The following is an 18,154-nucleotide window of genomic DNA, read 5'->3' as shown; positions in this document are numbered from 1 at the left end:
AAAATGACAAATAACATACAAGGGAACTCCCATAAGGTTAACAGCTGATTTCTCAGCAGAAACTCTACAAGCCAGAAGGGAGTGGCATGATATACTTAAAGCGATGAAAGGGAAGAATCTACAACCAAGATTACTCTACCCAGCAAGGATCTCATTCAGATTCGATGGAGAAATCAAAAGCTTTACAGACAAGCAAAAGCTAAGAGAATTCAGCACCACCAAACCAGCTCTACAACAAATGCTAAAGGAACTTCTCTAAGTGGGAAACACAAGAGAAGAAAAGGATCTACACAAACAAACCCAAAATAATTAAGAAAATGGTCATAGGAACATACATATTGATAATTACCTTAAACTTGAATGGATTAAATGCTCCAACCAAAAGACACAGGCTTGCTGAATGGATACAAAAACAAGACCCAACTATATGCTGTCTACAAGAGACCCACTTCAGACCTAGGGACACATACAGACAGAAAGTGAGGGGATGGAAAAAGATATTCCATGAAAATGGAAATCAAAAGAAAGCTGGAGTAGCAATACTTATATCAGATAAAATAGACTTTAAAATAAAGAATGTTACAAGAGACAAAGAAGGACACTACATAATGATCAAGGGATCAATCCAAGAAGAAGATATAACAATTATATATGCACCCAACATAGGAGCACCTCAATACATAAGGCAACTGCTAACAGCTATAAAAGAGGAAATCGATAGTAACACAATAATAGTGGGGGACTTTAACACCTCACTTACACCAATGGACAGATCATCCAAAATGAAAATAAATAAGGAAACACAAGCTTTAAATGATACATTAAACAAGATGGACTTAATTGATATTTATAGGACATTCCATCCAAAAACAGCAGATTACACTTTCTTCTCAAGTGCGCACGGAACATTCTCCAGGATAGATCACATCTTGGATCACAAATCAAGCCTCAGTAAATTTAAGAAAATTGAAATCATATCAAGCATCTTTTCTGACCACAACGCTATGAGATTAGAAACGAGTTACAGGGAAGAATACGTAAAAAACACAAACACTTGGAGGCTAAACAATATTTTACTAAATAACCAAGAGATCACTGAAGAAATCAAAGAGGAAATCAAAAAATACCTAGAGACAAATGACAATGAATACACGATGATCCAAAACCTATGGGATGCAGCAAAAGCAGTTCTAAGAGGGAAGTTTATAGCTATACAAGCCTACCTCAAGAAACAAGAAAAATCTCAAATAAACAATCTAACCTTACACCTAAAGGAACTAGAGAAAGAAGAACAAACAAAACCCAAAGTTAGCAGAAGGAAAGAAATCATAAAGATCAGAGCAGAAATAAATGAAAAAAAAAACATAATGCCCGTCATTCACTTAGCAGTGTGTGTATGGCACATAATAACTCAGTAAACATTAGTTATTGTAATTAGTATTCCTTTAATTCAAAATGTCAACTTCCTGTTCCCCTTCAGGAAAGCAAATGTGAAAATTAATATATACAAGTGCTTCTGAGAATTTTTTTAAAATTTATTTTTATTTATTTATTTATTTTTGGCTGCACTGGGTCTTTGTTGCTGTGCACAGGCTTTCTCTAGTTTTGGTGAGAGGGGGCTACTCTTCGTTGTGGTGCATGGGCTTCTTATTGAGATGGCTTCTCCTGTTGTGGAGCACGGGCTCTAGGTGCGCGGGCTTTAGTAGTTGTGGCACGCGGGCTCATTAGTTGTGGCTCACGGGCTCTAGAGCACAGGCTCAGTAGCTGTGGCTCATGGGCTTAGTTGCTCCGCAGCATGTGGGATCTTCCCAGACCAGGACTCGAATCCATGTCCCCTGCATTGGCAGGTGGATTCTTAACCACTGTGCCACCAGGGAAGTCCCTGCTTCTGAGCATTTTTGAACTTAGTTTTGTATAATTTGTTTCTGAACAAATTGATTATGTTGATATTCATAGAAGGGAACTCAGCTGTTGATTTTCCTGTTTTGTTTTAAATGTTATTCTGTTGTTTTTTATATTAACATCTTTATCTCTGTCTTAGATTGATTCATGACTCCTGAAAACAACAACACTGAAAACATTTATTTACTGGCAGTTTGTTTTTCTCCCTTCTCATTCCCTGAAATGGCTGTCTGCTTTTTTAAAAAAATTATTAATTATATAGTGACTTTTTCAGGTATAGGGATTTAGTGTATTTAAAAATGTTGTTTCCTCCCTTTTAAGACATCATCACTCAAGAGATGACAACAGCTGTTCAAGAAGCAGAAGCCACTTTATCTTCAGTGATGCAAGAGCAGCAGGTTTCTACCCTCGAGGTTACCAGAGGAAATGTCGAGACTGAGGGAGGGAAAGAGTTGCCCTCTGCCACAGCTGATGCTCCTGGTGCTACTCAGCTGTCGAGAAGATGGGAGCCTCTGGCCACTGTGGTTTCAACGACACCCGTCCCTCTGTCTTTCGAAGTTACTCCCGCTGTAGAAGGTCTGTAAGGGAGAGAATTGTGCTCAGTGTTTTGAGGGTGGATCTTAGATGATAAGGAATAGAATGAGTGAGGCAGATGGCCCTTTCACCAGGGTGCACACACACACATACACATGCATACACACACAATACACACACACACATACATGCACACACACATACACATACACACACAACACACACACATACACACATACACACACATACATATACACACACACACACACCTCACCTGGAAGTATATTTTTTCAGCAGGAAAGGTAGGTGAACTCTTTCTTGTTTGGAGAGGTGTGGCACAGCTAAAGGACAAGGGGTTAGTTCCCAAGTAAAATCTCCTGGTGGCTCATCTCTGAGGCCCACGAAGGCCAAGCCTCCTGAGAATTCTCTCCTAGTTTGACACATCTAGCTGCTAGGTGCCAGAGGGGTGAAACCAGCAAGGACCTGGGGGTGAAACCAACAAAGACCTGGGTTTGAATCCCAGCTTTGGCCCTCACTAGCACTGTGGCTTCAAGAAAGTTTCTTAATGTCTCCAAGCCTTGGTTTGTTCCTCTTTAAATAATGCCTACCTGTCTTATGGGTTATTTTAAGGATTTTGAATAATGTATAAAAAGTACTTCCTATGTAGGAGGCCCTCAGATGGCCTGATTTCTGAAGGACAGTGAGGTTTTCGAATCTGGGTGATCATCAGAATCACCTGAGAATACAAAAATTATTATTATTATTTAGTTATTAATTTTGGACTTCATGTCTCTGTCTCATCGTTGGTCTAAGTAAATCCTACTTTTATTTATTAACTGAGTTATCTTTAACAATGTAATAAGTACCTTCTAATCCTGCCTGCCTGCCTCCCTTGCAAAAAAAAACCCTTAGCATCTTGTCAGTAACCTACAGGTAACCCCATGACCCTTCCCATCTAAACCCCATTCTCCTCCGTTAACCATTAACCTGAATCTTGGGTTCATCATTTCCTTGACTTCCTTTTCTTTTAGTTTTATCGTGTCTGTATGTACTCCTGATATTATACACTTAAAACTTTTAGATTTTTTACTTTATCAAAACAGTATTGTGCTGTGGATAGCCTTTTGGGGACTTTTTTTTTTTACTTAATATTCTAAGACCTATATTTACTTACCGCAGTTCTTTTGCTTTGACTGCTTGCAATATTCCATCATGAAAATGTATCACAGCTTATTCACCCAATCTTCATCCAGTCTTTTCTAGTGATTTGCATTTGGGTCATTTCCAGGTTTGGCTATTGTGAACATGGCTGCCATGAATATTCTTTTACATATTCTCCATTGCACGTGTGTAGGAGATTCTCTTGGGTTTATACCTAGGAACTGAATTGCTGGACAATAGGGCATATGAATATTTGACTTTAGGAGGCAATGCCTAACTGCTTTCCAAAGTGGTTGCTTCCATTTATACTGCAAACAGCAATGTATGTGAGAATCTGTGGATCCATATCCTGGGAACTTTCACAAATAGTTTCTCAGGCTTCATCACCAAGGAGGTTCTGATTCGGTATGTTGGGATATGTAGAAAGCATGAAAACTGACATTTAAAAAATTACCTCGAGAGATTCTGATGATCCACCAAGCTTGCAAAATACTACTATTCTAGAGTTTCTAGATTTGGGAATATCTGGGGCTAAATTTGGCTGCTTTAAAATTGAGCATATTGCAGACACAAATCTAAGCTTTTACTCTTTGACTTGATTTTTAAAAGTCATCCTTGGGGTATATTTAAATAAATTTTTGTTAAATTTTCTACCTTTGGTAATAGGTTATATAAAATCCCACAAAATCCATAATATTGTTAATAGAATAAATGGGAGATTAACATTTGAAAACAAAGTTCTGATTTGAGATAATATATTTTCCTGGAAGATAAAGTATTTGCCTCGGGTGGCTGGATTGGTGCAATGTGAGAAAGAAGAGCTGGTCTAAGTGCCAAACTTACTGTATATAAGATACTGGCTTCATTCATCATTTCTTATTTAAGTAAAAGCATATGTATATATTCCCCATACTGATCATCTTTGGGTCGTGTCTCTTGTGTTTGGCAGACCTAATGGACACAGTCACAGGGCCGAATGAGGAGTTGTTCACACCAATTGTGGGTTCTCCAGTGACGCCCCCTGGGATAATGGAGGAAGCACCTAGCACTTCCCCAGCGCTTGCTGATCCTGAGGCATCTTCCGAGAGAAGAACTGCTGCTCCATCCATTAGCTATGTTAATACAGCTCCCTCCTATGGTCTGGACCAACTCGAATCTGAAGGTATCCATGCTTTGAAGGGGATCTTTTCTGGGACAGATTCAGTGAGTCACTGAACAACTGTTGTCTTTGAGAAAAGATCCAGGATAAGTATATTCTGTGTGTAGTGTAGATCAGGGGTCAGTAGACCATGGCCCAGCCAAATCCGGCCTGCTGTCTGTTTTTGTATGGCAAGCTAAAATTGGTCTTTACATTTTCAAACAATTGAAAAATATCAAAAGAAGAATAGTATTTCGTGACATGTAGAAGTTTTTATAAAATCCAAATTTCAGTGTTCCTAATTAACAGCCACACTTGTTCATTTGTGTATTGTCTGTGGCTACTTTTGTGCCAGAGCAGCAGAGTTGAGTAGTTGTGACAGAGACTAACTGCCCACAGAGCCTAAAATATTTATGAGATGGCCCTTTACCGAAAAAGCTTGCTGACCCCTGCTCTACATCAGTAGTTCTCAATTACAGTTGAACATTAGAATCACCTTGGGGAGCTTTTAAAGGATCCTAATGACTGAGTCCTTCTCCCAGCGATTCTGATTCAGTTGGGATGGAATCTGGCATCAATATTTTTCAAGAGTTGCTTGAGATGATTTCAGTGTGCAGGCTGAATTGAGAAAACTGGTTTAATGGAAAACTTGAGTTTCCCCACCCGATGCTCTTGGGTGGAAGTTTTAATGTGGATTGTATTTTCGTAACACTGCTCTGGTTGTTAATGCTGGGTCATTCTCCCTTAATTACGTCTCTGGGTTAGATGTTCCACTTTTTGGAGATAGAGAGTCTCCTCACCTGTTAAGGCTGAGAAATTCTTGCCAAATTTTACTTTCCAAGACGTTGGCGTTGAGCATGAAAAAAGATGCTTGGAGCACAGCTGCACATCCACAAATGAGAAGTCGGGAAATATAATGAAAGGTCGTTTAATTAATCAGCATTTTGGCAGGTGAACAGCTCCTGGCTGGATTGCAAAATGCCCAGAGATTTGTAGTGCTGTTTCTTAAACTAATCTGGAAGACAGGTAAGCTTTTGGGCACTAAATTAGCCATGTGTTGGATGCAGTAAAGACATAGGATGTGCTGTTATTTTATATTTTGTCTACTCTGTAACAGAGAAGGTGGTTCAGCCAGGTTTGCAGCAGGCTGTATTGCAGACTTTCAGGGTAATACTGGTAGTTTTCTGGTGGAGAAATGTGACATTTTAGGAGGACTGTGAATTCCATGGAGTGCTGGTTTAAGAAATGGATCAAAGCGAGCTCAGAGGCCAGCAGCTCTTGCTCTCCACATTAAGATAAAAACTTGGAATGTAGTCTCATATTAGCTGTCTGCTCTCCTTGATGCCATCTGGAAAGACCAGGTTTCCCCAAATTAACCTGAGTTAGAGATGACAGCTTTACCCGGCAGGGCTTATTTAATCAGAGGAAAAAAATTGTGTTTGTGAATAATCCATACTTGTGAGACTGCAATACTTTTCTAAATTTAGTAGATGATGGCAGTTATATTGAGATGTGTGAGAATTTTAACTTGCCTAAGATGTCCTAGAGTTTTAGTGCTTTTCTTCTACACAGCTCAATTCCAGCTTCTTTTTGAGAATATATTTTGTCAGTTTTGATCTAAGTTATGATCCTTGTTGAGGCTTATGAAAAGACATTTTTGGTTTAAAAATATTCTTTCTGCTATGTTGTTGGGCTTAAGACAAGATTTTGAATGAGCACATCTTTTCTCCTAAATACCAGGGAGTACAATTTATATTTAATTAGCATATGTTAATAATGTCACAATTAGTTTTATGCTGGTCTATCTAGTCCTCTTAAAGCAGGAGTGACTACACTTATTTAAATCGATAAATTGATAGATCCCTGGATGTATTGGAGGCCTCCAGTTTCAGTGCATGTTTTTCCACTTTGTCCAGGAATATAAGTGCAGCCTGAGGCTTTGACCGGATGAAACATTTTAATTCTTCCATAGCACTGGACCCAGGGGAAGATAGTTTATTCTTACTTAGAACGAGGTTGTGTGATGTCAAGTTATCTGCCTTTCAAGTTTGAATCTCTGTGTCTGATGTGTTGATAAATGTCAGTTCTCCAGTTAAGGTGTGTGTTTATTTAATTATATTATTAAGCTCCCTATATGTTATTTGAATATCTTCCTTCCCACTCAGGGGCAGGAGCACTTCTCCAGAGAATGGGGTATTTGTCTCAGTGAAATATGGGCAAGAGACCTGCCCCTTTTAGACACCACACACCCAAGGAGCAAGAACCTTTGTGGAAATTTCTGAATGTTTATTCTTTAAGGGATAGTCAATGTCCCAGATGAGCCTAAAATTTGTATCTGCGTGGTACCCTGTCTTGTTGTCTTCTCCTTCACGTCTCTACAACATAATGACTAAGGGAGTGTATTAGTTTTCTAGGGCTGCCGTAACAAAGTCTCACAAACTGGGTGATTTAAAACAGCAGACATTTGTTCGCTTGCAATTTTAGAGCCTAGAAGTCTGAAATCAAGCTGTAGGAAGGGCTGCGCTCCCTGCAAAGCCTCTGGGTGAGGATCGTCCCTCGCCTCTTCCAGCTTCTGGTGCCTCAGGCGTTCCTTGGCGTGTGGCAACATCACTGCAGTCTCTGCCTTCATCTTCACCTCTTCCCTCTTTGTGCCTCTGTGCCCAAATTTCCCTTGTCTTATGAGGACATCAGCCATTGGATTAGGACTCACCCCGATAATTACACCTGAGCTTGATTACATCTGCTGGAACTTTATTTCCAAATCAGCTCCGATTCACAAGTTCTGTGGTTTAGGACTTAAACATATTTTCTGGGGGAACACAATTCAACTCGTAATAGGAGGTCTGCTGCTGAGGCGTTTTCCAGCGGGCTCTGAAGGCACACTTGCTGTGCCTCTGGAACGCCCACTTGAGGGATGTGCATTGGTGGAGTGGGAGAAGTTTGGTGTGGTTTACATTCCTCGGGCATTGAAGAAAGCCTGCTTCTGTAAGTGCGTACTGCCTTGTGCCCGTTTCAGTACGCCTTTTACCTTGTCAGCAAAAATGCAGTTTGATTTTTGAAGGGATAATGGTTTATCTGTCACCTTGCCTGATACACTTTACTTGTCTGTATTTTTTTTTTTAGGGAATAAATGCTTTGAGGATGATAAAAAATGCATTATACGTATCTCAGGCATAACTCTACTAGGGCTGTATTCATCATCTTTGAAATATAAACATGACAAAGTGTTCCAACTTTTAATTCAAAAATTGGATAATGGCAAAGTACATGTATATGTATATATGTGTATATATATACAGGTACATATATATGTACATAAACTAATTTTTGTTCTTTTTAAATTAATTTTTATTGGAGTATAGTTGATTAACAGTGTTGCATAATCTTATTTTTGGATGTGATCTTTGTTTAGGTTGATGTCCTTTTTGGTTGAATGGTAATATCTTCCTCTGCTCCAAAATGGCAACTTAAAATTTCTGATTGCTTATGAAAACTTACTTGGAGTTCTTTCATTTGGGTTAACTGTCTTTGAAATATTTTAATACTAATATCAAATGGACTAAGGCCTTCAATATTTCTTACTGAATGTAATTCTGCTTTCTGAATTTTAGAAGTCCAAATGAAGATATCTATTTACTCTAAACAAATCAGACTTATTTCTGCCTTTCCTATATTTCCACAGAAGATGGAAATTCATCTGTGCTATAAAACTGTAGCAATAATTCTGTAGGGTGGAAGGTTATGGCTTTAACAGTTCAATACTCAGAAGAAAAATCTACTGTGGGTCTCTTTGTACCAGGTACTAGGTTTCTAAGAATGTGTGAGAGGTAAGAGAACAAAAACGGAGGTGTCTCAGATCTTGTGATTAAGGTGTTGGTAATCCTTCTTCACATCCCCAGCACTTTCTCCCTTAAAGTTTGGAAGTCAATAGCCGGGCCTTCCAGCTGTGAGAGGTGGGAAACCACTTGGTGCTGATGGGACAGACTTGGGAACAGGGTGAATTTGCTTGGACTCTCTCAAGATGAGCCTGGGTTAATGTATTGCTTTTCTGCAAGAGAAGAAGAAACACCAGTGTCTTTGGTCTGGAGAATGTGAATTCTCGATCTGACTGGTCCTATTTAATGTGTTTCTATAGGCATAATAGACTGAGTGGTGGGGCTGTAAAATCCCGTGCCGTTGTTCCAGACAACTCCCATTTCCTCATCTGTTTCAAAGTGCCTATTTATTACAGGGTTATTGACGTGCCGGGGAATTACCTTTTTTTTTACATACGACACGTTATATATAAACATATAGCATATTACCATTTTTAACATGTGAAGAGGTTTTTAATTCTTAGTATTCAACAGGAAAGTCATGTTTAATTTTTTTAATATGTTGATTTAAAAAAAATAAGACCAAATATATCATTTGACTTCAATTTTCTCTTTTCTGACCGTTTTTTCCTTGTTTGTTGAAGACCATTTTGGATGTCCTTATATTTAGGTTTTGAAAGATTGTATTTTTGACATCTTTTCCCAGTGAGGCAGCACACATGGGGCAGAAAGCTGTCATTTTTCTGTCATTTGTTGTTTAATCTATTTCAGTGACATCAATTTTCCTCCCTTCGTGAGTGTGTGTGTGTGTGCACATCTGTGTGTTTAATTTCATGGATGTTTTTTCCACAGTCCTCTGAGAGCATGTCCTATGTACATTTTCAGCCTCTCTTAATTTCCTCTGCTGAAAGACAGTGATATTATCTCTCCTTTCTTATCTGGAATTCTCAGTTCTGTCTCTGTTCTAGGATTCTCTCTACAACAACAGGAATTTCAATAGCATAGGGATTTCAGGAGAAAGCTGTGTTTGAAAAGTATGTCTTTGTTCAGATGACTGAGTGATATTTTTTGGCTGTGTGATCTCCTAGTTGGTACTGAAAAAAAGGTGCTTAGTTTCTGTCTTTTATTGGTCAGTCAGAAATGAATTGGGAAATGCTTTCTTTAAGTGGCTTTGTGGAGAAGCCGCAGAAATATTTTTCTTTAATAGTTCCATTGAGGATTCCTAAGAGCCCATGTAATTTTTATGAGAGAAGTGTTTGCTCTTCAACTGCACTTTAATTCACAAAATCAATTTTTTTTGGTCTTCCCAATATGCACTCCTTTTCAGAGAATATTTTCTTGTTATTTTCTCAATTCTCATATAATGTTTCAACTCAGAAGGCAGCTAGAATGGATGAATGAGAAAGTGTAGTCAAAGGTCTCATCTCAAGTCCATGTTTATGAAGCCAAGTTTATGTGACTTACCTTTGGGAGCTGCTATGTGGACATAATATTAAAGATCCAGTAGAGTGTTGTAAATTTGAACTGTCCACTGTTACTTATGATACTGTAGTATGAAGTTAAGGATGTTCACTCTAATTTTTACTCTGAGTATGTTAAGAATGGATACAAGTTTTGGCTTTTGTTCTTTTTTTTTTTTTTTTTTTTTTTTTGCGGTACGCGGGCCTCTCACTGTTCTGGCCTCTCGCGTTGCGGAGCACAGGCTCTGGATGCACAGGCTCAGCAGCCATGGCTCACGGGCCTAGCCACTCTGCGGCGTGCGGGATCCTCCCAGACCGGGGCACGAACCCGTGTCCCCTGCATCGGCAGGCGGACTCTCAACCACTGTGCCACCAGGGAATCCCTTGGCTTTTGTTCTTGAAAATGCTTTGGATTTAATTTTGCCTCAATAACAGAGGCAATGATTTCAGTCATTGATTACCCCTTATGGTAAGTCACTTTGTTGGCTTGTCCTGAAATCATCATACTTTCTCTGGCATTTATGATAGGTCTCTGTTCTTAAGTACCTGAATGTTCTTTAGGCTAGTACAGTAAATTATTCAGCTCTCGGAGTGATCATCACATGTCTGTTGCTAATGCTCACATAGCCAGCGGTATTTCAAAAATATTTAGAATCAATATTATGATGTATTACCATAAAGCTTTGCTACAAATTCTGCTGTTGAAGAAAAATAACTGACATTCACTCTAAGTTTTCTGGTGTCCTTTCTTATCATAGGGAATTTATTTATTGGTGTAGTCACAATTAAGTAAGCATTGTTATAGAGTCGTTTCTTCCCTTTTTTTTTTCTGCATCTTTGTTGCCCAGCACCAGAAAGTTACACTGCTTAGTAAAGCTCACTCTTAGACACTTAGGAAATTTTATATAATGGCTCCTGATGACAAAAGGATTTAGCTTTGTACATATTCAGTGGTTTTATTTATTCATTCATTTATGTGTACACTTAGCAAGTATTTGGTCATTCAGATAATAAAAAGAAGTGAGAGTAGATCTTGTGTAAATTTTAGTAGAAGTTATGATAAATACATAAATAACAGACACACAAGGTAGAAGGTGGGAAAGTATCACAAAACAATTACAGAAAAAGGACTGTGAGAGATAGGAGAGAGAACTTAGCCCCAGCTTAGAGAAATAAAAAATTGATATTTATGCTGGGGAGTCTTTTTTTTTAGATAAATTTATTTATTTTATTTATTTATTTTTGGCTACATTGGGTCTTCATTGCTGCGCACGGGCTTTCTCTAGTTGCGATGAGCGGGGGCTACTCTTCACTGCGGTGCTCAGGCTTCTCATTGTGGTGGCTTCTCTTGTTGCGAAACACGGGCTCTAGGTGCATGGGCTCAGTAGTTGTGGCACGTGGGCTCAGTAGTTGTGGCTCACGGGCTCTAGAGCGCAGGCTTGGTAGTTGTGGTGCACAGGTCTAGTTGCTCCGTGACATGTGGGATCTTTCCAGACCAGGGCTCGAACCCGTGTGCCCTACATTGGCAGGCGATTCCTAACCACTGCCCCACCAGGGGAGCCCCTTCTTGGGAGTCGTATGTGTGTGTGTGTTGTTCTTTTGATATTTATAAAAAAATAAGTCATAGGATATCGAAAAGTATGGAAAACATTTTAAAGGTTGGTGAATCATCCTTTAGATATCACACATACCACACTACCATTCAATTATTTTATAGGCATGTGATCAAGCATGTTTCTATAATTTTAGCTTTTTGGTTAGATGAATTCTTTCTTTTTTATTCTTCCAGTTTTATTGGGATATAATTGACATACAGAACTGTGTAAATTTAAGGTGTACAGGATGATGATTTGACTTACATATACCATGAAATGATTACCACAATAAGTTTAGTGAGCATCCATCATCTTACGTAGATACAAAATAAAAGAAAAAAATTTTTTTCCTTGTGACGAGAACTCTTGGGATTTATTCTCTTAACAACTTCCATGTATAACATACGGCAGTGCTAATTATATTAATCATATTGTACATTGCATCCTTACTACTTACTTATCTTATAACTGGAAGTTTGCATCTTTTGTCAGCCTTCATCCAGTTTTCTATCCTCTTACCCTCCACCTCTGGTAACCACAAATCTGATCTGTTTTTCTATGAGTTTGTTTGTTCATTTCTTTTTGAAGTATAATTGACCAGCTAGGTTAGTTCCTAGTGCACAACATAGGGATTTGATATTTCTATACATTTCAGAATTATCACCATGATAAGCCTAGTTACCGTACATCACCATGCAAAGGTACTACATTATTATTATTATTTTTTATAAATTTATTTATTTATTTTTGGCAGCGTTGGGTCTTCGTTGCTGTGCACAGGCTTTCTCTAGTTGTGGCGAGTGGGGGCTACTCTTCGTTACAGTGCACGGGCTTCTCATTGCGGTGGCTTCTCTTGTTGGGGAGCATGGGCTCTAGGTGTGTGGGCTTCAGTAGTTGTGGCACATGGGCTCAGTAGTTGTGGCTTGCGGGCTCTAGAGCACAGGCTCAGTAGTTGTGGTGCATGGGCTTAGTTGCTCCGCGGCATGTGGGATCTTCCCAGACCAGGCATCAAACCCGTGTCCCCTGCATTGGCAGGCGGATTCTTAACCACTGCACCACCAAAGAAGCCCCTCAAGGCATTTTTAAAAGCATGATTTTTCAAACATGATTTTTCAATATGAGGCTAGACATAACTATCCTTTTACTGGTATAATCATTGAGAATTTTATTACATCGGAGTACAAATAATTAAAAACCTTAATGTATAAAATAATGTAAGAATATTACCAACTGCACTTTATCAGGCTGTGTTCATAACCATGAAATTGTTTTGGCATCAGACTACCTTTTATTATTAAAATGCATACATATCCCCAAAGGAAAAGATTAGAAGAAAAATATAATGCATCAATTTGAATGGCCTTACAAGATTTTAAAAATGTTCACACTTGGAAATATTAAATTTGTCTTGAAAGATTTACATTGATTCTACCTACATTTACCTGTGTTTCTTCTTCTTTAGCCATTCTACCTCCTTCTTCTTCTTATTTTTTTTAAATAAATTTATTTGTTTATTTATTTTGGCTGTGTTGGGTCTTCGGTGCTGCGTGCGGGCTTTCTCTAGTTGTGGTGAGCAGGGGCTACTCTTTGCTGCAGTGTGCGGGCTTCTCATCGCGGTGGCTTCTCTTGTTGCGGAGCATGGGCTCTAGGCACGCGGGCTTCAGTAGTTGCGGCACTTGGGCTCAGTAGTTGTGGCTCGAGCGTTGTAGAGCACAGGCTCAGTAGTTGTGGTGCATGGGCTTAGTTGCTCCCTGGCATTTGGGGTCTTCCTGGACCAGGGATCAAACCCATGTCCCCTGCATTGGTAGGTGAATTCTTAACCACTGCGCCACTCAGGGAAGTCTCTTTCTAATTGTTTGATATCTCCAGACAAAATATTCTGTGGAAACTTCTATAAAAACAGTATAAGGAGGGACTTCCCTGGCGGCCCAGTGTTAAGACTCAGGGCTTCCACAGCAGGGGACACGGTTTGGGGAACTAAGATCCTGCATGCTGCGCAGTGGGGGCCCAACATTGCTCCCTCTGGGTTTTCTCAAGGTATCTGCCTCACGTGCTCTCTGAGGAGCCCTGCTTCCTGTTAAAACTCCAGCTCAAGCATAGACGAAAACCCTCTCATTTGTTTCAACTAAAATTAGTAGAAATTTAAAAAATACTTGGCTCCAACCTAAGGGAACACAAAGCAAATGAACCAAGAAAAGAAAAGAAACATAAAATGAATTAGGCTTATGAGGTACACATTTCTCTCTGATCGTACCTTAGCTAGGGAGCTTCCAGGGCTCCCAGGCCTCGACTCATTCCATGGTCTGAGAAGGTTTTTAATATTCGGTACCCAAAGCTCTGGAACAGTTTTTCAGGCACCTTGCTAGGCTTTCTGGCTTCACAACTCTTGGCTTGTTTCCTGTTCTGAGGATAACTTATTTTCTCCTTCCCATCCCTGCCCCCATGTGGAAGAGCCAAGACAAAGATGTAAATTTCCTCTAGGGCCCACCACCAAGTAGGGAATCCCCAACTCCACTTACATATTGTCTGTCCTGCTTTCCAGGTTGAAGGACACACCTCCAATCCCTAGGCAACTGACAGCCAGATAACCATCATGATTGACACCATGTACATCCCACTCTTTAGAGGAAATCCCATCTCTGTTAAAAGCCTGTCATGATTCACGTCTGGGCAATATCACATTGTTCTCACTATACAAGAAATATACCTGTATAGAGTCATTCTGTCATATTCTATAGCAAATAATACTCAGTGCTATGCTACTCTATAAACAGAGGGCTATGAAGTTAACGTTGAAAGAGGACAGGAAGGAGAGACAGAAACCATTCAGCTCAAAGTCATCTTTCTTTCCTTTTCTTTCTTTCTTTCTCTCTTTCCTTCCTTCCTTCCTTCCTTCCTTCTTTCTTTCTGTTTTATATTGGAGTATAGTTGATTTACAATGTTGTGTTACTTTCAGGTGTACAGCAAAGTGATTCACTTATACATATACATATATTCATTCTTTTTCAGACTCTTTTCCCATATAGGTTATTGCAGAGTACTGAGTAGAGCTCTCTGTGCTATATAGTAGGTCCTTGTTGGTTATCTATTTTATATATAGAGTGTGTATATGTTAATCCCAAACTCCTAATTTATCCCTCCCCCCCCACCTTTCCCCTTTGGTAAGCATAAGTTTGTTTTCTAAGTCTATGAGTTTGTTTCTGTTTTGTAAATAAGTTCATTTGTATCATTTTTTTGTATCATTTTTAAAGATTCCACATATAAGTGATATCATATGATATTAGTCTTTCTCTGTCTGATTTACTTCACTTAGTATGATAATCTCTAGGTCCATCCATGTTGCTGCAAATGGCATTATTTCATTCTTTTTTATGGCTGAGTGATATTCCATTGTATATATATATATCACATCTTCTTTATCCATTCATCTGTCTATGGACATTTAGGTTGCTTCCATGTCTTGGCTCTTGTAAATAGTGCTGCAGTGAACACTGAGGTGCATGTATCTTTCCGAATTATGGTTTTCTCTGGATATATGCCCAGGAGTGGGGTAGCTGGATCATATAGTAGCTCTATTTTTAGTTTTTTAAGGAACCTCCATACTGTTCTTCATAGTGACTGTACCAATTTACATTCCCACCAACAGTGTAGGAGGGTTCCCTTTTCTCACACCCTCTTCGGCGTTTATTATTTGTAGACTTTTTGATGATGGCCATTCTGACTGGTGTGAGGTGATACCTCATTGTAGTTTTGATTTGCATTTCTCTAATAAGTAGCAACGTTGAGCATCTTTTCATGTGCTTTTTGGTCTTCTGTATATCTCTTCTTTATGAAGCTTCTCAGACCACCCAGCCTGCATTGATGAGTAGTACAGTAAAAAAATAGCTGTGGTTATGGCCTCAAATGGACATGCCTGAGTTTAAGTGTTAGCTTCATCATGAATAAGCACTGTGATATTGACCAAAGTATTTAATTTCTTTAGACTTCAGTTTTTCCATCTGTGTAAAGCAGAGATATTGGTGTTCCTGTCTCCTATTATGAGGTAAAATGAGAGCTTGTGTATAGTAAATAATGCATGACATAGAGTAAATACATAATAAATATGAACTTTTAATATCATTTATCAATTAAAATTATGTATTGTGATCAAGTACTATTATGTCTTAATTGTTATAGTGAAATATTCACATCCTCTGCATGCAACCAATGGGTCAGGGGCCAGGCAGATAGTGTAAGTGAGCAAAGAGGAAGGTGCCTAAGACAGTAGGGAGTAATGTGTTTCAGTAGAGAGCCCACACTCCCTCTGATCCAGACAGATTCTGTTCATATGGTTGCCAGGAGGAGAGTGTGAGTTCAGTGATGCTAGATCTCAGATTTCTTCCGAGGTAAGCTGAAAATTCCCATTTTTATATTAAATATTCTGATTTTTTAAAGTGTCAGAAATCAATTCTAGTGTTTACCTATCCTATTTCATTTTTATTAGTATCACAACCAAAATGAATCTGTCTTCCCAGCCATTGATCATCAGTTTGTGCTCTTAACTGAATTCTCCAAACCTCTTTAAGGGCAGGGTCAGAGCTTTCTGCCCTTGTGTCCCTAGTGTCTGTAGGTACCAGGTGTTGGGCAAGTGATGATCAGCTATGTAGTGGATGGTTTTAGGACCATTATCTTCTTTAATTGATGTGTTTTGATTTGACTCGCCCTACTTGTTATTGTTTTAAATACGGTGCTTATTTTGGGCCTGAAGTTGAGCACTTTTTTTTTTTTTTTTTTTTTTTTTTCTTTTTGCGGTATGTGGGCCTCTCACTGCTGTGGCCTCTCCCATTGCGGAGCACAGGCTCCGGACGCGCAGGCCCAGCGGCCATGGCTCACGGGCCCAGCCGCTCCGCGGCATGTGGGATCCTCCCAGACCGGGGCACGAACCCGCGTCCCCTGCATCGGCAGGCGGACCCTCAACCACTGCGCCACCAGGGAGGCCCGTTGAGCACTTTTTATGTGAACAAAGCAGTGGCTCCCAACTACCTTCTGCTAGAAATCTCTTTCTAGTAGGAATTTGCTTAGATTTCTTGCATCCCACTGTGGGGTTGAACATTATTTCATTTCCTTCTTATTGGAATCCATACTGATACCTGCACTTAGTCAGGTAAGGCAACTCAGTAAACTTAAATTATTCTTTAAACCCACTTTGAGAAGCCAGAGTGAGAGGGAAGGAAGAACAGGTAAGGGGGGAGGAGGGAGATCCTTCTCTAGAAATGTTATTGGAGTTAATTTGTACAAAGATCATTTCCCCCTGTGGGCCACACCTCTCCCTAGGGTGACAAAAGCATGTAGGTGGATTTTCCTTAAAAAGTTGATATTATACTCATTTGAAGTGAATACATAATATAAATTAATAAAAATTATATTGGAGTCCTATAAAGGCATTACTACTTATTTTGAGGAGGAAGATAATGAATTAAAGTTCTTTTCAGTTTATTTCTGTTCAACCACCATATATTGAGGGCTTATTTTTTGCAAAGCACAATGCTTGATCCTGGCGGGGTAGGGCACAAAGAAGAATAAGACAGGATCTCTGGTTTCAAGAAGGTAAATATACACAGGTATGATAAAACAAACACATTTCCGCTAATTAATACATAAACCTCATTTTGAATTACTTGAGTGATGTTTTAAAGGGGATATCTACTTTCATAGGTATTTTTTGCAAAATCAATAATCAGCCTAACCAACCCATGATTTATCTTTTGAGTGTATGTGGATTCTTAAACATAAGTTTTGCCTATGTTTGCTTAAAGCAAATATTCCTTTAAGACTACTAACTTACTGCAGACAAAGGCTTTATTCTGGATGGCTCAGAATTTATAGATACAATAATAATAAAGCTTTTATGTTTCTCTTTACAGTACCCTTGAGAAATAGAGCAATATTGCCGTAGTCTCATTTTCCAAAGGGAAATACATAAGAGTCTGTCATCTGAATCCAAAGTGAGTTGTTTAATGAACAGGAGCTAGACTTGAGAACTTATAATTATTGCTCTAGGGCTCTCTCTATTAAGATAACTCAGTTTAATTTGGGGCAGGATTTATAGAAGATAATGGAGAACACCAATTATATGAGGTCAAGGCTGAAAAGGGATTATGTAATGACCAGTAAATGTGAGGTTAGTTATGTAGACTGATATTTTTAGCTTGCTAACAAGATACAGGAGATTACATTATCAAGAGCAGAATCCTCTAATTTAAAGAAAGTGATATTAAATTAAACAAAAAATTTAAACATCTATCTGAAATGTGGGTTGAATCCAAAATATCTTTCAAGGGGTGTTCGAAGTGTGCAGATTATCTTGTCTCAAGCTTTTAAATTTTCTCACGTATGTACCTTTTGAATATTGTTAAGGATAGAATGGAAGAAGTTTCTAATGATTATATTTACTATTATAGAGTTATTGGGAAGTTTGAATTTCAATAAAATGTTTTCAAGAAATTTGTATAGATTAATATAGGAGGTTTTAAAAAAATCACTGTGAGGAGATTTTGAAAAGAGAGAATT

At 38.8% G+C, this 18,154-nt stretch overlaps 1 protein-coding gene across 2 annotated transcripts in view; it reads left to right on the top strand.

Annotated features, from left to right (window-relative positions):
• The window catches only part of ARMH4 (armadillo like helical domain containing 4), a 122,956-nt gene that overhangs the window by 8,124 nt on the left and 96,678 nt on the right, over positions 1 to 18,154 (top strand). For both annotated transcript variants that reach the window (XM_081229418.1, XM_081229417.1), the window contains exons 2-3: positions 2,224 to 2,478; positions 4,547 to 4,759. In XM_081229418.1, the coding sequence (XP_081085544.1) occupies positions 2,224 to 2,478; positions 4,547 to 4,759 (468 nt within the window). The remainder of the gene's footprint in view (positions 1 to 2,223; positions 2,479 to 4,546; positions 4,760 to 18,154) is intronic.

This window comes from Mesoplodon bidens (genome assembly GCF_964165515.1).
Source record: "Mesoplodon bidens genome assembly, chromosome: 3".
NCBI lineage: Eukaryota > Metazoa > Chordata > Mammalia > Artiodactyla > Ziphiidae > Mesoplodon > Mesoplodon bidens.
This window is presented reverse-complemented; position numbering and strand designations above follow the sequence as displayed.